The 21,621-nt window shown below is 45.2% G+C and overlaps 1 protein-coding gene across 1 annotated transcript in view; it reads left to right on the plus strand.

The window, feature by feature from the left end:
- Positions 1-2,867: 2,867 nt before the first annotated feature.
- The window catches only part of SERGEF (secretion regulating guanine nucleotide exchange factor), a 221,308-nt gene continuing 202,554 nt past the window's right edge, over positions 2,868-21,621 (plus strand). The window contains 6 exon segments of the mRNA XM_077866293.1: positions 2,868-2,992; positions 6,657-6,792; positions 8,148-8,303; positions 9,988-10,082; positions 15,145-15,205; positions 19,294-19,407. Of these exon segments, the coding sequence (XP_077722419.1) occupies positions 2,933-2,992; positions 6,657-6,792; positions 8,148-8,303; positions 9,988-10,082; positions 15,145-15,205; positions 19,294-19,407 (622 nt within the window). The 5' untranslated portion in view covers positions 2,868-2,932.

A 21,621-nucleotide genomic window follows, 5' to 3' on the forward strand; every position in this document is an offset into this window, starting at 1 on the left:
GAACCTCAGTTTTTCATCTATAAAATAAGATAATCTAATGGAAAACATTTCCTAACTTGTGTGGCACGTAGATAGAGTCTATATGGATCCAAAGTACTTTATATTTTCTTCTTACTGGGAAACAAGGCATCTAAAAGTGATAGCATAAAATAGTTTAGCCTCATTCAAGAGCTGCAACTCAAACAGGCTGCTAATGGGAAGAGCTACATAGTGGCACGTATGTAGTTGAAGTAGTGGCAACAACTCAACACTTCCAAGAAATTGTATTAAAAGATATAATAATATAACTGTAAGTTAGCTGAAGTATAGATGTATGTGCATCCAAGGGGTAGAATTGGAGGACAACTGTACTCTTCCAGGTTCTCTCTCTATTGAGACTGACTCTGGGTATTTCCTCCTTGCCCCTTTGGCTGTAATCTCAGGTCCTAGCCTTGAATTTTCTGCTCATTCTCAGCCCTTACCTTCTAATTTTCTCTCTCTTGTTCCTCTGTGCCCACTCACTAGAATGCCTCTGGCTCCTCCACGGTTTGGGAACGGTGGTGGGGAGGAGAGACAATGAGTAGAAAGTTCTGTTTGGTCTGATACTGTTGTAAGTTGGCATCAGTGCTTTCTGTACTTGGTGAGTATTTAGTGCTGACTCATTCTCTGGGGGTGTTTTGGAGGAACTTCCCATCTTCTTATTTTTTGGGATCTCTTGATGTGACTGGGATGTCGAATTCCTCTCCCTCACTCTAGGAATATAGTGGTCAACTCCACTGGGGTGTCACTTCACCCTTCCAGAAATTTTACTGGACAGGGTCTAAGCCATCCTCTGGCCAAATTGCTGCGTGGGAGATACTCTGGGCATGAAAGACCTCTCCAAATGGATCTCTCTTTCTTTGCTCAGCTCTCTGGCCACAAGCCATTGAATTTCTCAGGATGAATCAACAGCCCGCTCAGGCCCCAGTCTGTAGAGATACATACATACCAAGCTCTCTAAGTGGTCTCCAGCAGCAAGCCTTTCCTGAGACATGAGATGGGTGGTGCTTACAGCCCATTGACAACGGTCCCCATATCCTATAAGAATTCTCTCAGCCTCTCCAACCCTTTTTTGTAGACTGGAAGTCATACCCTGGTTTCTAGACACCTCTTCCACAAGTTTGTATTTTTCTTAACATGGCCACGGATGTCCTCAAGATGCCCCAGGCTGGAGAGGGAAAAGTGAGGTGCTGCCCTCAAGTGGTCTTACAGGCAGAAACACCAAGGAATAGTTGGAGTGAAAGAACCGGAAAGAAAATAAGTCAGCTGTAATCCACCACCCTGAGTACAGGTGTTTGTGTTGTGTGTGGAAAATTACTATAATAGTCACTTTTGTGTCATACACACTTCCCTTACTTAATACCTTCCAAAACATATTTTTTAGATAGCAGCCTAGTATTCCACTGTATGGCCATGCCACAATTTAAGCAATTTATTTTTGGACTCTCAGGGAATAAAGTTCTTTCCTATCACATACAATCCCATAATGAATACTTTGCGGAATAAGTCTTTGTGCACGGCTCTGATTATTTTCTTGTGACAAATGAACAGATGTGGAATCTACTGGGTAAATATCTATTTACCTATCTTCATGTTCCTAATACTCATTGCCACACTTTACTTCAGGAAAATTGTACTTACTTAGCTCTCACCAGCAGCGTTTGGGAGTGTGTGATAAAAGCCATTTTAGGGGATTCCTGGGTGGCTCAGCGGTTTAGCGCCTGCCTTTGGCCCAGGGCGTGATCCTGGAGTCAAGGGATCGAGTCCTGCCTCAGGCTCCGTGCAGGGAGCCTGTGTCTCTGCCCCACCCCGCCCCCCGTGTTTCATGAATGAATGAATGGAATCTTAAAAAAAAAAAAAAAAAAAAAAAGAAAAGCCATTTTAAATGAAAACCTTTGTTGGGTGAAAATTACCCGGTATCGAAGATCAGAATCAGGGCAGGACCGTGCTCTGAGCGCCAAGGGTTAGGAGGCTGGCCCTGCAGGAATCCATGAGAACCAGCCTCCTCGGTTCAGTGTCCCGAGGAGTAAGTTCCTGCACACTCGCTTAGCCAGCTTTCTCAGATTTTGCAAAGGCGCCCCCAAAGCAGATCCAAGGGCAGCTCGGCTAAGACCCTGGGGCAGGACCCTTTCTACCCCGTCCGCTCTCAGCCTCAATTTCTCTCCCGACAACTGGTGATACAATCAATCTCCGCCCTGCCAGCCCCGCCCCCCCCGCCCCCCCCCCCGCCGGCAGTCGAGAGACTCCAAGGAGATAAAAACGAGAAGGAGCGTAGTGCACTCGTATGTTACTAAAAATAGCGCGAGCCGCGGGAGGGAGGAGCACCCGGCACTGCAAGGCTGCGGGGGCGGAGGCGGGGAAGCTCAGAGCGCGCCCGAGCCCGGCGCCGAGAGGAGGCTCCGGACACCCGCGCCCGTTCCCCTGGCCCTCCCCCTCCCCCTCCCCCTGCTCCGCCCCCGCCACCTGCAGACCGCGCCCCAGCGATGGCCCCGCCCCCACAGACCCCGCCCCCACGCAGACCCCTCCCCTGCTCCGCCCCCGCCCCAGCAGCCCGCTCCCCAGAGTCGGCCCCGCCCCCACGCAGACCCCGCCCAGCGCCAGCTCCACCCCCGTCACAGACCCCGCCCCCGTGCCGGCTCCAGCCAATCACTAACCCCTCCCGGCAGGGGCCACGCCTTCGCCGCAGGCTCCGCCCCCGGGCCCGCCCCTCCGGGTCCCTAACCCCGCCCCCCCGGGCCCGCCCCTCCGGGGTCCCTAACCCCGCCCCCGGGCCCGCCCCTCCGGGTCCCTAACCCCGCCCCAGAGGGCCCCGCTTCGCCGCAGGCTCCGCCCCGGGCCCGCCCGCCCGATCCCTAACCCCGCCCCGCGGGCCCCGGCCCGACCCCTCCCGGAAGCGCCGGCCGAGCGTCCCCACATGGAGCGCGAGCCGAGCGCCTCCGGGGCGGCCTCCGCGGCGGCCGCGCTCCTCGCCTGGGTACGTGACTCCGCCCGCGGGCCGGGCCTGGGGCTGAGGCGGCGCGGGGGGCGCTGCAGGCGGGCGGCCGCGGCGTGGGCGGCCTCGGGCTGGGCGGCGGGGCTCCCCGCGGGGCTCTGGGCTGCAGGGCCGAGGGCGGGGGCCTTGGCGGCCGAGGGTGGGAGGGGGGCTCCCCGGGTGCCGGGGGGCCTGCGGGCCGGCGGGGTCCGGACCCAGGGGGCTGCGGCGCGGCGGGAGGCATCTGCCTCCTGGGCGGAGCGTCCGGTTCCGCGAGAGACCCTGAGGCCCGGAGAGCGCCGGGCGCGGCGGCGTGGGGCATCGCCCGGTCCCGGAGCCCGGTGGGGCCACCTGTGCCGCTCCCCGCCCGGTGGCCCGGAGGATGCTGGCCCCTCCCCAGCCGCACCCCGGCCTGGCGGGGGCACCCTGGGAGGCGAGGCCTGCGGTGCTGGCGGGCCGTGCACAAGGCGCAGATCCTGCATGTTTGCTGATATTCTTCCGTGGCCGCATCTTGCCTGTACTGGGGACGTGGGCGTCTGCGCCGGGGTTTGGCTGGCCCGAGGCCCCGAGACACGGGGTCATCTCTGTGTGTCCTGGCTAGGAGAGAACGGTCGCTGCCCACGAGTGTTCTGCAGGCGGCCGACCGGGCGTGCGTGGCCCTAAGCAGACGGAGTGCCTTGTAGTTCTTCACCGCTCATATCACAACTGCAATAAAATGCAGAATTTGTTAATTGTCAGCTTCCTTGGCTAGAATGTAAGCGTCTTAAGGGTGGGTATTGTGCCTGTCTTGTTCATGGTGCCTCGCACGGATTGCACGGATTTGTTGACGAATGAATGAATAAGACCCTTTTGGGCTCCTAGCTACGTGCTGGTCTTTTGGGGAAAACACAAAAGTGAAAGACCCAGTGTAATACCTATATTACTATGTAATAAACCGATAGTACCTATATTACTAATACCTATAGCAACATGTATTGACTAGTCACAAAAGGTGATCATCAGCACCAGGCAGCACTTGTTGAATGTAAGGCTACAGACGAGCAGGAGGAAGGTGGTGGTGTGGCCTGAGGTCTTCTGGCTGTCTGAGTACCATCTTGCAGGTGACCCTTGAGCTGGGAATTGAATTGAATTGGGAATTGAATGTGTACCTGGGGCGCCTGCTGGTTCTGGCTTTTCCCAGGTGGGAGACTGGGGTCTGCATGTCAGATATGGCCTTGTCAACAGCTCGGAGGCCTGATGGCCTTCCTGCTACACAATCTGCCTGGAGGAGGAGTGTATTCGTTTGCTAGGGCTGCCATAGAAAAATATGCCGCAGACTAGGAGGTCTTAAAAAATAGAATTTTATTTCCTTACAGTTCTGGAGGCCAGAAGAGCAAGGTGTCAGCAGGTTAACTTTCTTCTGAGGGCCTCTTCCTTTGGCCTGCAGATGGCTGCCTCCTCGCTCTGTCCTCATGTGGCTTTTTTCTCTGTGTGAGAGCATCCCCATGTCTCTTCTTATGTTGGATTAGAGCCCTAACTTTATGACCTCATTTAACTTTAATTATCTTTTAAGAGGCCCTGTCTCCAAATACAGACACATTCTGAGGTATTGGAGGCTGATAGGAGCAAAATTAATTCAACAAATTAATTTTAGAGGAGCACACTTCAGTCCAGAACAGGGAAATTTACCTCCTTAGTGTGTGTGTGTGATATGTCTAAATGGTTTGTAAGGAAAGGAGGCAAATATAGCTGTAACGTATTGTATTAAGTTTTCCTTTGTTTTGCTTTATCCTGGATTTTGGGCCTCTTGCTGCATTACAGAAATTGAGTGCCATAACTTGAGCCCCAAGCGCCCCTATCTCTCTCACTTTGTGGTCAGCAGTCTGCAGTCCTGCTAATGGGGCAGCCGCAGAGAGACCTCAGGGCTGACGGAGACACACTGTGCATGTGTACCCCACAGTGTGCACATCTTTCCTTTCATCTTTCCTAGGTAGGGCCTCATCAGATCTTATATTCATTCATGAGATTCACTATAAAATATATATACACCTTCTCTGAGCCGGCACAGTTTCATATACAGGGAAGATGTTAGTGAACAAAACGAAGTTCCTGCCTCACTGAGTCTACTTTTTAGTAGGGGAGGTAGACAGTGAAGAATAAGCAAATGTCATGTCAGGGAGTGCTATGAAGAAAAAGCAGAAAAAAAGGGGGATAAAGTGATGAAGATGTTACTGTAGAGCAGTTATATAGTTAGCCTCTTGCCGGGTCAGCTCTGAAGTTCACCATATATCCTTAGAGACCCAGTATACTATAGTGACAGGAACAGGGCATATCTGACTTATTGCCTTCCTAGCTAGGTGACTATGGGAAGTTCCTTAACCTCTCTGAGCCTTAGTTTCTTCATCTGTAAAACGAGAGCGATAATGTCCATCCCCTCTGTTGGAACGCCATGCCTTGGCGAAGCCCTCAGTAATTGGCAGCTAATACTGCCCCTGAAGGCCTCTGGGACCTGTGCCTCTGCTGTGGCTTGTTCTTCCAGCTTGGAGTCCTTGCAGCCCAGCACAGCTGTGAAATAGACCGGAGAGGCAGAAATTTGTATGTAGGGATGGATTTGGGGTAGTTATTTTTAAATCATTTTTCCTCATTCAGGTGCCTTAAAAAACAAACACGGTTGGACAGTTTGACTACTCATTTCTAGGAAGAACCAGCCAGGAGTAGTAGATACTTAGAGGAATTATAAGGATTTCTGATATCTAAAGATTCCCTGTGGGTCTACAATTCTTTATCTTCGATTTTGAATACAAAAAAACCTCTGAAAACCCAAAGCTGCCCTGACATAATGCTATTTATAGTCTTTGCCCACTTACTGTATTTGTTCTTCTTACTGCAGAAATAATAGCATTTTGCTTACGGGGATGCTGCTCCTGAACCTTGCAGCAGTGTATATGATTTATATACGGTATTACTTTTCTGAAGCCTATAAAATTCTGAATCTGAAATACATCTGGCTGCAAGGGTTTTGGATTAGAGATTCTGGACCTTTATTTCATAATAACAAAGATGGACATATTGCCCACCAAGGGGAAATCTGTTCCCTTACAGGAATCTCACCACGTGAATCTTAGTGTCAGAGAACACTATACTTGGAAAGGCCCTCAGAGATCATTGCCAGCCTCCTTCGCTGCACAATGAAATAACAATGAGGTGCCCAGCTGGAGGCACAAGGCCCTCAGCCAACTTTGATTACAGAAGTCATTGCCAGTTTTCTCAATGAGGGCAGGAGGAGAAGGGACAAGGCCAGTGGCTTTCCCACCCACTTTCTTTCCATTTCCCCTCCTTACTTCTTTTCTTAGCCTCCCTAGAGAATAGCTTTTATCAGAAGGAACTCCCATACTGTCTCCCAAAGGTGACACAGGTGGGCGAGCATTGGAAAGAGAAGGCGAGGAGTATCTTTGGATAAGTAGTGGATACTAAGGGCTCTTCTCACATGGAAATTGTGGTGTTCTGGGAATGGAGCCCCCATCGAAGTATGGGTTGCATATAAAAACCTCTTAAGAATGAGCTTATGAAATCTCTTCTGTTACAGGCTCTGAGAGGCGTGTCAGGATGAGAAGGACAGGGACAGCTGAATGCATGGCGACAATTGTGGTTCCTGGACTCTTTCATCCTTGCCTTATTTTATCCCTAGGGTGCAAATAGCTACGGGCAACTTGGCCTTGGCCATAAGGAAGATGTACTTTTGCCCCAGCAACTGGATGACTTCTGTAAACCTGAGTGTATCAGGAGGATCACGGGAGGAGGGGGCCACTCTGCTGTTGTCACAGGTAAAATCCTTCTGGTGTAGACGTTTCTTTTCTTTTTTTTTAAAGATTTTATTTATTTATTCATGAGAGACACACAGAGAGAGGCAGAGACACAGGCAGAGGGAGAAGCAAGCTCCCTGCGGGGAGCCGCATGTGGGACTTGATCCCAGGACCCTGGGATCATGCCCTGAGCCAAAGGCAGACGCTCAAACACCGAGCCACCCAGGCGTCCCTGGACATTTCTTATTTAGACATTTCCCACTATCGTGTTATGTTGCCATTTTTCAGCCTTTTGTGTTTTTCAGAGGAAAACATATTTGTGAAAGAGCCAAGTTACCATTAGAGAATTCTAGGTTGTTGGAGTTGAAAGGCCTTCAGAGATCTTCTAGGCTCCCCACCCCCATTTATGCAAATGAGGCTCGGAGAAGAAAACCGGCTGCTTAAGGTTACCAGACACATTAGTGGCAGAGTTGCAACAAATATATGACATTTTATACCAATATTGCTATTTAACTTTTGAGTTTATAAGTCTTTGCAATTTGATTGAATATTCCTTGAGAGCAAACTTTGTGTTTTCCTTAATTTCCTTCGCAGTATCTATGATAGTACTTAACACGTACTGTAGGTGCCATGATATTGCAAAAGAGGGCATATTGCATCTTGGTTAAGAACATGAATTCTGGAATCCACTGCCTGGGTTCAAATCCTGGTTCTATTATTAGCTGTGTGGCCTTGAGCATATTAATTCCTCTGTGCCAGTTTCCCCTCTGCTCCATGGGGGAAATAATGCTGGATGAAGAGAGTCAGTGAGTGGCAAGGCTGGATTATGACTGTCATGAGTCCTTGACACTTTTGCCTTTGTCGACCCCTTCCTCCATAAGGAAATACTAAGAATTCTGTTTACAACCGTGTTGATATAAAGATTAGTCTAACCCTGGCTAGATTTAGCATTGTATGTTCATTATTATCACATTTATTACTTTTCTTATTTTAAAAGAATGTAAAATTAAAACATTTTTGTGGGCCCCTAAAAGTATTGTGGGCCATAGGCACTGTACCTAAAGGATAAATCGGCCCCACAGATAAAGCTCTTACAATACCTGGTACATTCTAAATTCTAAATAAATGTCGGCTTTTCTTGTTATAGTGTATGCTCAATTTGGTGATTGGCCACTGATCTAGGACTTGGAGTGTCCCAGGTAGGTACTAGATTTGAGCACCTTGGGCCAGTGCACATTAACATCCGTGGCTTGTTAATATGAGTGGGAAGACTTGCTGGGTTTGTGACTGCAGCTAATTAATGAAATCTTTTTTCTCGCTTTGACAGCTGTAATTTCTTCTGTGTACACTATCACCAAAGCCTTTGCTTTCTGCAGATGGAGGAAGCCTTTTTGTTTGTGGCTTGAACAAAGATGGGCAACTGGGACTTGGTCACACAGAGGATGTTCTGTATTTTACCTCCTGCAGATCCCTCCTTGGCTGTCCTATCCAACAGGTGGCCTGTGGCTGGGATTTTACCATTATTCTCACAGGTGAGTTCACTTCTGGGTAAATCTTTATCACCGCAAAGGCATTGGGTGAGAAGAGCTTGATGGTGGTGATACTGATTAAGTGAAAGCCTCTTTATATGTAAACACACATAGAAATTTCTCTCTGGTTGTCAAGGAAGTGTGTAGGTGCCTTTTGCAAGAAGAGTTTGAACAGCAAAATTTTGAGCTGGTTTGAATGTGCCGAATCACAGAGACTGGGGAATAAACTAGATCACCTTTGGTAGCTACCCCTGTCCCAGAAATTCAGGATAGCTGTGTGCCTGGGCTAGCTGGTCAGTCTTACTGGCTAAGGGGGTTGCTCATGGAGGAATGTGTTGGGAAAGCATGAGGAAATCAGAGGTCGTACAACAGTAGTGGCAGGATTTCCCCAGTGAAGGATCTAAAAAAAAAAATATATGATTGGCCAGAACTGTTTGGTCTCTGCAAAGCTAGATAGCAGAACAGAATGCAGAGGGATATGGCCAAAGGGTTAATAGGATACTGCTCTTGGGAGCAGCTAGCAATAGTTTCTTTTCGTCAGCTGACTTCTCCCTGGAAGTAGTTTTGCCCTGCCAAGCTTGCCATTCTCGATGGAAAAGACCATCTATAGTTTCTGACTAGATTCCCTCTTTGACGTAGACCTCTGGCAAGGGCATCTTATGGCCATATCCTTCCCCAGCATACCCTTGTGGATTCTCATGTGCAAAGCTCAGATTCCCAAACTTTTAGCACATGGCTTCAGTTATTGTTCCCTACCTATCCCTGTTGTTACCTTGTCTTTTATTTTCCATGCTCCCCATACTTCCTAGAAATATCATGCAGAACATTGTTCTCTGGTATAGCCCCTTTTGTCTATCTGATGAACTCTTATCCCTTCTTTAGAACCCTGCTCAGGCATCACCATCTCTTCTGTTAAGGGGTTCTGTGTAATTTAGTAGCTGAATTTAGTAGTAATAACTAAATAATAGCTGTCCTTTCTGAAGTGCTTTTCGTGGACTGTGTTGGGATTTTAGGGTGTCAGTGGGTAACACCCTGTTTCCTGTTCACTTTTGGAACCTATTGTGGGAAAGGTGGAGAGCAGTCAGACAGCTGGAGATCACACTATTGGCTTTTCACTGGAAGACAGAGTTAATGGTCAGGCTAGGTGGTTCTACAACACTCCTCTGAGCCAGACTTACGCTGCAAGCACTAGGTTATTTCTGTAGGGGAAACACTCACTATGCATCAGTCCAGAGTACCTGAGAGGAAGGTGCCAAGCCACACATGGCCTGTTCCTTCTCCAAAACTCATCAATTTATTAGGTTATCCCTTTTCCCCTGGAAAGCAGTGAGCACGGGAAGGAGCAGGGAGAGAGGCCTGAAGTGTTAAAATAATGAAAATGATGATGCATGGAAATATGAAAAGTAGGGAGTATCTTCCCATCCCAGCCCCCCGGGCAGTGGGCTCATGTTCTACACACATAAGCTGCCATTAATTAGGTAGCGTGATGGAGAATATGTAAAACTAGCCCAGTGCCTCGTATTGTTATTCCTCGAAGAATAATAAAAGCAGGGACTGTGGTTTGAATGTGCTGAATTACAGGCCCCACTTCCTCCTTTCATTCCCTTTGCTCTTCCCATCTGTCAGCATTTACCCACTGGTTACAGATAACTTCTTAGATTATGATTTACGCATTTGAATTTTGCAGAAAGTGGTCAAGTTCTGTCATGTGGATCCAATTCCTTTGGCCAGTTAGGAGTTCCTCAAGGCCCTCGAAGATGTGTGGTTCCCCAGGCCATTGAGGTAAGGCCAGCACCTAATATGTAGCTGACCCACGTCCTATTAAAGCATTTCCCTCCTCAGACTAGGAGACTGGCTGGGTCCCCAAAAACCCATGGGCTAGTCAGAATTTAAGTTGAAAAACCAAGATTCTTCTGGGAAAAATTAAGTTGGGGGGATGGAGGTTATGAGTGAAAAAACCTCTGTTAGTCCTTATACACGTTATAAATTTTTGTGAAATAAAACAATGAAGGTAATATATATTACCAAGACATTAATGACATTTTAGAATTCTAAAATTAGGGATAATGGGAACTAGGTTAGAAACAAATCCAGATAGAAGGGACTCACCTAAAGACACTAAGCTCAGCAAATGGTAGGGCAGGAGTGCCTGATAAAAATGTGATGGGAATCACACAGGTAATTTAGAATTTTTTAATAGCACCATTTAAAGAGTAAAGAGAAAAATGTGAAATTAATTTTTAAAATAACAGGTTTATTGAGAAGTAATTCACATGCCATAGAATTTACCCTTTAAAAATGTATAATTCAGTGGTTTTTCATATATCACATAGACGTGCAGCCATCAGCATTATCTAATTTTAGAACATTCTCATCACCAGGAAAGAAACTGTGTACCCAAAGGCAATTACTTCCTTTTCCGCCCTCGCCTGGCCCCTGACGACCAGTCATCTGTCTCTGGATCTGCCTGTTGTGGGCATTTCACATAAATGGAATCATACAATATGTGGCTTTTTGTGTCTGGCTTCTCTCATCTCACATGATGTTTTTAAGTTTCATTCACCTTGTGCGTAGGCAAAATTAATTTTAATGACTTTTAAGTTAATCCAATGTATTCAAACTATTATTATTTCATTTAATGTGTCACTAATGTTAACATTTCCTAATGAGATATTTTATGTTCTCTATTCCATACAAGTTGAACTCTGGTGTAGGTTTTCTACTCAGAGGGCGTCTCAGTTCAGCCGAGTCATCTAGTGACATTTCGCTTGTTCAGTAGCTCATGTAGCTCGTGGCTTCGGCCCGGACAGCACAGGTGCTAGACGGGACTCCTGGCCCTAGTTCAGAGCTCTTTCCACTGCCTCATACTGAAAATACACACATTTTCGTGAAGTTTATATGGTAAATGGTCGTGATAGGACTGTGGAATTGTAAAAGAAATATACTGGGATCTAAAAATCAGTTTCAAAAAAAAAAAATCAGTTTCACCACCTCAGCTGCTCACATCCAGCTAATTTTCTTAAACTCTGACTCAGAGTGGGAGATCTGTTTTCATGGAGAGGGGTTGGTCTGTTCCTGTCATGTTGCTGAATTATGATTGCTGCTCTGTGGGGTATTATTTGAGGTCATGATCTCTATAGTGTTTTAGTGTGTGTGTGTGTGTTTAAAGATTTTATTTATTTATTCATGAGAGACACACAGAGAGAGAGAGAGAGAGGGAGAGGCAGAGACATAGGCAGAGGGAGAAGCAGGCTCCATGCAGAGATCCTGATGTGGGACTCGATCCCTGGACTCCGGGATCACACTCTGAGCCAGAGGCAGACGCTCAACTGCTGAGCCACCCAGGTGTCCCTGTTTTAGTGTGTTTAGGCTGCTTAACAAAAATACCGTAGACTGGGGTGGCTTCAACAACAAACATTTATTTTTCATATTTCTGGAGGCTGGGAAGTTCAAGATCAAGGCATTGGCAGATTTGGTGTCTGGTGAGGACTTGCTTCCTTGTTCATAGACATTCATTTTGCTGGATGAAGGAGCTCTCTTAGGCCCCTTTTATAAGGTATTAATCCTTCATGAGGGCTCCATTCTCATGACCTAATCACCTCCAGAAGACCTCATTTCCAAATACTATCACATTGGGTAATAGGTTTCAATATATGAATTTCAGGGGAAAACAAACATTCAGTCTGTAGCACATGGTATGCACAGAAATCTAGACTCTATGGTCCCTGTTGTAGGAAGTGTTACAGTTGCCAAATAGATGGCTTTTTAAGAACTTACATAAGTTATAATTAATTTAGCTGAGGTCACATGATTAAAGAAGACAGAAGGGAACAATAGTTAAAATATGTTGGATGACAGAGTCAGGAGGTGAAAACATTTGTATCCTCTCCAGCAATGGGAGGAATGTGCCAGAATGAAATATAATATAAGTTCATTCATTTATTTAGTAACAACAACCATTGAATATGTGTTTAGGCCGTGGGGAAAGAGGTGAGTGCAATCCAGCCTTAGTCTTAGTGGTACGTGTTAGATATAGAAACACCTAAATGCATTGCCATGTTGAAACTGGTGGATACAGGGATAGCCTCAAAGGAGGGAATATTTAACTCATTCTAGAGGGAGGTGGAGTGAGATAGGCTTATGTTGAGTGTAGAAGTTTACCTGGCTTGAGAGAAGATGCATAAAGTAGGTATAAAAAGAACATTCCAGACAGAAGGGACTGTAAGGAAAGGTGTAGAAGCATAAAATATCAGGATTTCGGATATGGCGAGCAGTTTAGTATAATTGGAATAGAAGGAAATGGTAGAAGTGCCAGTGGGGAGGGGACAATCAGGGAGGTACTGTAGGGCAGATTGTAAGAACAGCGTGTTAGGAAGGCGCCAGAAGGGGTAATGTGGTGGGTGGAGTGAACAGGGCACCCTTGCTAATAATCTAGACAAGAGGTGAATTCTCATCCAGACTAAAGCAGTGGCAGTGGGGATGGAGAGGAAGGAATGGAAGTGAGATGAAGATATTGAAGAGATTGAATTTACATGTAAAACCCTTTAGTTTTTTTTTTTTTTTTTAAGAAAAAAATTTAAAGGATAATATGTTCAAATTGTATTAGTAGTAAGATTTGATCTTCCCCAAAGCTAATGTGATTGTGGGTTACATTAACAGAAGTATAGTCTCCAGAAGAAGGGAAGCCAGAGTCCTGTCCTTTTTTGTGCTAACCAGACTGCATCTGGGATGTTGTGTTCTGTTGGTTTAGTGCTTAGGTCTTGGGCATAAAGGAGAATCAGATCCTGCCCCTGCGGGTCCTAAAGTTTAGAAAGACACTGAGGATCTGTAAATAAACACGTGTGCTCAGGCTCCCTGGGGGCCGTGATTGATGTACACACAATCTCTTTAAAAGAGGGAGATTGAGGGATCCCTGGGTGGCGCAGCGGTTTGGTGCCTGCCTTTGGCCCAGGGCGCGATCCTGGAGACCCGGGATCGAATCCCACGTCGGGCTCCCGGTGCGTGGAGCCTGCTTCTCCCTCTGCCTGTGTCTCTGCCTCTCTCTCTTTCTCTCTCTGTGACTATCATAGATAAATAAAAAAATTAAAAAAAAAAAAAAAAAAAAGGAGGGAGATTGAGTAACCAGAGCACACTTAGACCAGAGACACCAAGAAGGGGAGGGAATTTGAAACAATGTGATCACTGATTGAATTGGAGATGTTTGGCCTTGAGAAGAGATATGTGATAGTTATCTATTACTGTGTGTAATAAATTACCCTAAAATTTAGCAACTTTTGGGGCACCGTGGGTGGCTCAGTCAGTTAAGTGTCCAACTCTTGATTTCAGCTCAGGTCCTGATCTCAGGGTTGTGAGATTGAACCCGCATTGGGGTCTGTGCTGGGCATGGAGCCTGCTTGAGATTCTCTCTTTTCCTCTCCCTCTGTCCCTCCCTCCCCCTCACATGCATGCTCTCTTCCTCTCTCTCTCTCTCTAAAAAGAAAAAAAATTAGGAACTCTAAACAGTAAGCATTTGCTGTCTCAGTTTCTGAGGGTAACTGCTTATTAGCTGGCTCATGGGGTTCCAGGCAAGATGTTAGCTGGGACTGCATGCAGTCTGCTGATGGCTCTGGGCTGGGCTAGCAGATCTACTTCCATGCTCATCTGGCAGGAGGTTTCCATTCCTTGCCACATGGGCCTTTCTATAGGATTGTTCAGGCATGGCATCTGGCTTCCCCCAAGAGAGATTCGAGAGTGAGCTCAAGCTGGAAGCCTCAGTGCCTCTTATCACCTTGTCTCTAGGCCACTCATCACTTCTTTATCCTGGTCACTAGAAAGAAGTTACTAAGTCCAGCTCACATTCAGCCAGAGAGGAATTAGGCTCCACATCTTGTGGGGATGGGTGTCAAAGCATTAGAAGACTTAGTTTTTTTTTTTTTTTAATTTATTTTTAATTTTATTTATTTATTTATTTTTTTTTGAGGACTTAGTTTTAAAGCCACCACGAGACATCTTAGAGAGGAAGGACATGACAACTGCCTTCACATATTGTGAAACATTGTGAGAAGCTATAGGCAGCTAGGTTTGGCTCCACATAAGGAGATAAATGGTGCAAAGATGGAATAGGCATCTGGGGATAGTGGGCCTATGTCAGTGGAAATAGCTGCTTGGCAGGGATTGGATGATGACTTACTGGGATGTTGTGGCAGGGTTCTGGCATTGGATGGGGCATGGACTAGATCAAAAGTCATCCAGTTAGAACCCTTAGTAAATAAAGTTTTGATGGAACACAGCCATGCCCATTCATTCACGTATTGTCTGTGGCTGCTTTTATGTTACAATGGCAGAACAGAGTACGATGACACAAACCAGATGGCCTGCAAAGTCTAAAATAGTTACTGTCTGGTCTTTATAGAAAACATTTGCCAACCACTGGACCCAATGACTTTGAAGGTTCCTTGCAGTCCTGAGACACATTGTGATATATTTATTTTAATTTTTTATTTTTAAAGATTTTATTTATTCATGAGAGAGAGGCAGAGACGTAGGCAGAGGGAGAAGCAGGCTCCTTCTGGGGAGCCTGATGCGGGACTCGATCCCAGAACCCCAGGATCACACAACCTGAGCCAAAGGCAGACACTCAACCACTGAGCCACCCAGGTGCCTGAATATGTTTATTTTTAAAAGATTTTTTTTCTTTTAGGGATACATATAGAGGTATTGAAGAATGGAAATGTTGGGGGTTGTGGACTCTAAACCCAGTCAGACATGCAATGAAGGCCATGCTGTATTGTGTCAGGGCATAAAGTATATACCATTTTGCAGGTGGATGATTCTAAGATCTCAGTCCTTTTCTTTGTTTTGGCAGCTCCTGAGAGAGAGGGTTGTTTGCGTTGCTGCTGGACTGAGGCATGCTTTGGCTGCGACAGGTGATCATTTTGCTTTTATTTTCACAATAGGCTCATAATAAGGAGAAACAGAGCTTTAGAGGAAATAAAATTTGAGGAGTAATTTAGAGGGTCCTGCTGTGCTGCATTTCTGGTTAAAAGAGGGGATATAGGGCCAAAGTCATTTGGGAAACCTTTGGCAGGTGGGGAGGAAGGAAATGAAGGTTTCTTGCTCATATTCTAGGCATGGTGCTAGATTCTCCTGATTTAATCAATACCTTATTTAATTCTGACAACCTCACAGTGAGGTGAGTTACATTTTTACATATGAAGAAACCGAGGGCCAGGGAGACTAAAATGCTTGTCTGAGGTTGTACAGGGGATAGGATAGTAAAAGGTAAAGCTGGGAACAGAGTCTGGGATGGTCTAGTTTCTGAGGCTCACAGTCCTTGCTGTGAACTACAGTGCTTTCCTAGTGGATCTTAATGTTTATTAATTTAAAAACTTCAAATGAGCTCGTCTCCTGTACCATGAGAGGGTGGTGATGGACACGGGGTTGACCGCGTGCAGGAGGTTGTGGGTGGCACTTGGAGAGAGGTGGTGGCTTGCAGAAGAGCAGTGAGGCCTCTTCCTCTCCCTTGGTTGTCATCTTTCTGCTCCCACTCTCATGGGGTGAAGGGCAGCCCTAACTGGCTGCTGCAGCTCAGGCCCAAGCATTGATGAGTCCAGTAGTGGCCTGGGGAGGGTGGAAGAAACAAGGAAGAGTCTGGTGCAGCTCTGTACCGATGGTCACCTGGGGCTTAATGTTGCTCACATATTGAACAATTTTTTAAACTTTTCATTTTGAGATAATTGTAGATTCACATGCAGTTGTAAGAAATGAAATAGATCTCATGCATTCCTTTCCCAATTTCTCCCAATAGTAACGTTTTGTGAAACTGTAGTTAGTGTAGCAGCCCAGCCAGTCTTGATACGGTCAGGATTCGAACGGTTCCATCACTACAACTGTCTCACCTGTGGCTCTTTCATAGCACCCACTTTTATACACCCTTTTATATGCCTTTTATACATTCACTTCCTAGCTATTTCCACCCCTTCTTAGCTCCTAGCAACCGCTCTTCTGTTCTCCAACAATAGTGTCATTTCAAGAACATTATATAATGGTATCATACAGTATATAGCCTTTTGGCGTTGACTATTTTTGCTCAGCATGATTCCCTGGAGAGTCATCCAAGTTGTGAGTATTAATAATTTGTACCTTTTTATTGCTGAGTAGTAGTATTCCACAGTATAGATGTACCATTGAATTAGTCATCTCAGGCTCCCATAACAAAATATTACAAACTGGGTGGCTTAAACAATTTTCTCAACAGTTACGGAGGCTAGAAGTCCAAGATTAAGATGCCAGGAGCGTTGGTCTCTGATGAGTCCTCTCTTCCTGACGTGTAGATGGCTGCCTTCTTGCTGTGTCAATACAGGGCCTTTGCTCTGTGCACCCATGGAGACTGGGAGACATCTGGTTCTCTTCTTCTTTTTATAAAGACACCAGTTCTATCAGATTAAGGCCTCACTTTTAAGACCCATTTAACCTTTATTAGCTCCTTACAGGCTTCTTTCCAAATGCAATCACACTGGAGGTTAGGGGTTTAACATATGAATTTTTGGGGGCACAGTCCAGCCGACAAACAACACAGCTTGTCTAACCAGTCACCCATTGAGAGACATCTGGTTGTTTCCAGGTTTTGGCTATTAAGAATAAAGCTATAAACATTTGTGGACAAGTTTTTTTTTTATGTGAACATAAATTTTCATTTCTCTGGGATAGACGCCCAGGAGCATGATTGCTGAGTTGTATGGTAGTGATTACATTTTTATAAGCTGCTTCTCCTTTTAGAAATTAGCAGGACTGGAGAATTGCCTATTATTGGTTTAATTCCCCCTTTCCTACCAACTTTCTGTAATTACTAGTCTTATGTGTACATTTCTGTCCAGTTACAAAGTAGCACAGTTTCCATTATGTGTTTGATTAACTTAATTGTAAGTCTTCCTCTCTCTTAGTTAATCTGTAAATATTTCTGCAGGCATCTCTAAAAGATAAGGACTCTTACTAAAAACATTACCAAAATGCTATCATCATACCTATAAAAAACTAACAATAAATCTATAATTCGATCAAGTATCCAGTCAGTATTTAAATTTTCTCAACCGTCTCAAAAATATATATTTTTAAACTGTTTGAGTCAGGATCTGAATTATGTCTACACTGCAAGTGGTGGATATAAATGTCGTCTCTCCTTTTAAAAATATTTATTAATTCCTTGTGATTTTTTTATTGTAATATGCATAACAAAATTTACCATCTTAACCACTTTTAAGTATACAGTACACTCATATTATCATGCAACCATTACCACCATCTATCTCTAGAACTCTTTTCCTCTTGTGGAACCACAAATAATAACTTCCCTTTCTCTGCCAGCCCGTGGCAACTAACCATTCTACTTTTGACTCTGTGATTTTACATACAGGTACCTCATATAAGCGAAATTGTACGGTATTTGTCCTTTTGTGGCTTATTTCACTTAGCATAATGTCCTTAAGGTCTATCCATGTTGAAGCATGTGTCAGAATTTTCTCCCTTTTTAAGGCTGAATAATATTTCATTGTTTGGATATACCACATTTTGCTTATCCATTCACCTGCTGGTAGACACTCAGGTTGCTGCCAGGTGTCAGGTGTTGTGAATAATGCCGCCATGAACATGGGTGTGTACAAATATCACTTCGAGATCCTGCTTTCGGTTCTTTAGGATTTATACCCAAAAGTAGAATTGCTGGATCATAGAGTAATTCTATTTTTAATTTTTGGAGGAACTGCCGTACTGTTTTCCACAATGGCCATACCATTTTACATTTCTGCCAGTAGTGCACAAGGGTTCCAAGTAATGCCACATTCTTGCCAACATTTGTTATTTTCTTTCTTTCTTTTTTTTTTAATAGCAGTCATCTTAATGAGTGTGAAGTGGTATCACATTGTGGTTTTGTTTGCATTTCTTTAATAGTGATGTTGAGCATCTTTCACATGTGCTTTTTGGCCATCAGTATATTTTCTTTAGAGAAATGTCTCTTCAAGTCCTTTGCTCATTTTTGAATCAGGCTTTTTTGAATTGTTGAGTTTTACAAGTTCTTGTATATATTTTGAATGTTAATCCCTTGCCGGATATCACAAGATTCTTTTAATCTATAAATTTTTTTCCTCTTCTTTTTCCCCCTTTGCAATTTATTTGTGGAAGAGATGGTAAGTTTTGTTTTATTTCAGCACTGTGTTTTGCTCACATTTTGCTAGTTGTCATCACTTATATTTCACAAAACGGGCTGGTCTGTTTACAGCCTAAAGGACCATTGGTTGCAGGATACTTCCAGAGGAGTGACTGTAGATTAAATATATAAAATGTCATCTATGCATTTGTATGAGGTCCAGAACATGGGCACCTGAATTAGATTCAGTGGATAGGAAAATAAAAGGCCATTCCACTGAAGGAGCGGCTATTAAGCTATCTTGCAGTCATAAATATGTATTTATTTGGTAATTAGGAATCACTGCATTTATCTTGGTATAGTAGAAAAGACATTGCATTAGACATTAGGACTGCTCCTGAGTCCTAGTATTTTTTCTGCTAATAGTTCCCTGTATGACCTTGGCAAATTGCATCATCTCTTCAAGCCCTCAGTTTTCTTGTCTACTAAATGTGAGGAATGGACTTGATAATCTTCAATGTTCTTTCTTGCTGGGTCTGGAGTTTGAGTTGTCCTTCTTAGGTTGTCATGAACAAGGTGTTGTTTCAGTAATTTGACTCTGAAAGAGTGTCCTGGAACTTTTTGGAGGGAGTTGTAGTACGTGAGAATTTTCTTTTGTATGCGGGAATCAGGGTCTTAGATTGTGCTGAAAATTGGACTTGCGATTGGCTTGGTGGCAGCCAAGTCATAGGGCCCCTTGAAGCACTGAGCTGCTCCCTAGCAGGCATGTTAACTGAGAATGCATTGGGAATCTCCCATAGAATGGGGCTCCAGGAGCAATCTGGCCTTAGTCCTGGTAAAACGTTTTCTTGTTTTCCTCTTCTCCATGGGAAGCAAGTGGCACTGTGTTCCAGTGGGGGACTGGTTTGGCATCATCTGGACGGCGGTTGTGCCCTGGGCAGACTCTCCCACCATTTTTGACAGCAAAGGAACCAAGCAGAGTGACAGGTAAGGCGCTTATTTCTTGAGTCCTATATTTATTCTTTGTTAAGAAATAGTGACACAGGCATGCAGAAAATGGGTAAATGGAGTTTACTCATTATACTGCTTTTGCTGTTTTCTTAATTCCTTTGTTTTAAGTCTCTGTATTGGTTGGCCTGTTAGTCTGATTAGAATTTTTGTGGATCCAGTAAAAGTATGCCTCCTTGCTGCCAGAGTGGAACCTGTAGAGAGAGGTTGAGAGATAGATTGTCAGGTTAAGTGGAGATCAGGATGGTAGCTCTAGAACTGTTAAGAGTTAGTTTGGGAGACATGACTTAGGTGTTTGGAAATAATGCGTAGCAACAGTGAGCCTCTAGATTCTGAATCCTGGGTTGGATTTACTCACCAGGCACTGTGGCAGCTGCATAGCATTGGCCCTGCTGAGCTCACTGCATGGCTAGGAGCAGACAAGAAGGCACCCTCTCTGCAGGCGGGCACATCCGAAAGGGAGACCTTGGAAGGACTGTGCTTTGCAGGCCCAGTTCCTTCTCCCAAAAGGAGAGTAGGACTGAGTGAGGATGTAGAGTGAGGGGCTGGGAATGTTCTTATAGGGAAATCTCTACATGGGCACATGAGGAGCGGTTAGTGACTATCCTGCTTGTGGGTCTGTTGGTCTGTCTTTGTTGGCCATTTAGCCTATAGGGCTTTCTCTTCTATTTTTCGCTCTCAGGCTCAGTCTCTTTCAGCTCCTCTCTCTGCCTGCCTCTCCCTCTGCTCTATACTCTCCCTGTGGACACCCCCCTGTTCCCCATATAGCACCATATCTGCATCTCCTCTTCTTCCTTTCTTCCTCTCTTACTCTGTGGCCCAGCCTCCTGAAGGTTGGCTGTAGAAAATGCCTGCACAGCAAACCTCCCTTCTCCCCTAGGTGAGAACAAAGGAGGAATTTTTGAGGATGGGATAAGAAGTGGGGAAAGAAGGGAAGGGAAAGCCACGGTGGGAGTGATGCACAAGGTATTGGGATTGTTCTGACTTTCCTAAGTCCTGGAGGCACTCCCATTCATCTGAGGGTGAGGCTTGTCACCCTGAAGCCCAGGAGTGGAGTTGGGGAGGCTACTCTGAGAGAAGGAGAAGGGGGCATTAGATGCTGGACAGGCAGTCCACTGCACCTGACCTTGAACACATTCATAAAATAAATGCATACTTCCCAAACGTTTTTTTTCCTGCTTCCTCTAGGTATTCACTGCTCCCTGGGCATTTCCTGCTCTCTCATTCCTCTGTGTCTTCGGGCAAGCTCTCACCCCTGCCTGAGATGTCTCTCTTCCTGTTCCTTCTGGTAATCTTTATTCTGTCCTGATAATTTTTGAAGGCTTAGCTCAGATTCAGTTTTCTCAGGGAAGAGTCTTCTCTCTTCTGACTCCATTGCATTTTCTTCATGTTCACAGATAGCACAATGTCCTGTATTATGCATGTTTATATGTTTTCCCACATGCCAAAGACTGTGAGCTTATTAAGGGCAGGAACTGTATTTGCTTTCTGTTTCAGCACAAGACCTGTAATTGAAAGGAATCAGAAATGCTTTTATTTGATTTAAATGACCTTTTGGGGGTCTGTTTGGGGCCCAGCTTAGATTCTGAGTTGATTGGGGGAGTTTTCTGATGGGACATTAGAATAGATTGTGAGCTTCCTGCCCTCAGAGTCTTTCCCTTTTTTTTTTTCCTCCATCGTTACTTCCTCGCCACTGTTTCTGCAGCTGCAACCCTGGACGTCCTCTCCTCGCCTGCCCACAGGCCCCATGCTTCCTCTCTGGTGAATGTGTTGAAAATACCCCCTTTGTCCCTTTTCATTCCACAGGATACTCGAAGGTGTGAGAGAGCATTTTATTAAGATACTAATTAATAATTAAACAGAAGTGTCAGAGAGAGTTACAGGATAAGACTGCATTTCTCCACATGCTAGACCCAGTGACCACCGTTTCTAGCAGAGTTGGTTGAGATTATGACCTGTCAGCGAAGGCGGTATAATTAAGGGAGGAAAAGTGCTAGATTTGGAGATGGAGGGCTGGTTCAAATTCTTAGACCTGCCTGTGTGTTCTTTGGAGTCCTGGGTTTGCCTGCACGTGACGGTAGCTGAACGTGAGATGTTGTTGCTTCTGGGCCTGCTCATGGACACAGCTAGGGGATAGATGTGGCACACACATATTTACACATACGTACACCCATGTCTATATGTCTGTCTCTA

Source organism: Canis aureus, chromosome 23, assembly GCF_053574225.1.
Source record: "Canis aureus isolate CA01 chromosome 23, VMU_Caureus_v.1.0, whole genome shotgun sequence".
Classification (NCBI taxonomy): domain Eukaryota; kingdom Metazoa; phylum Chordata; class Mammalia; order Carnivora; family Canidae; genus Canis; species Canis aureus.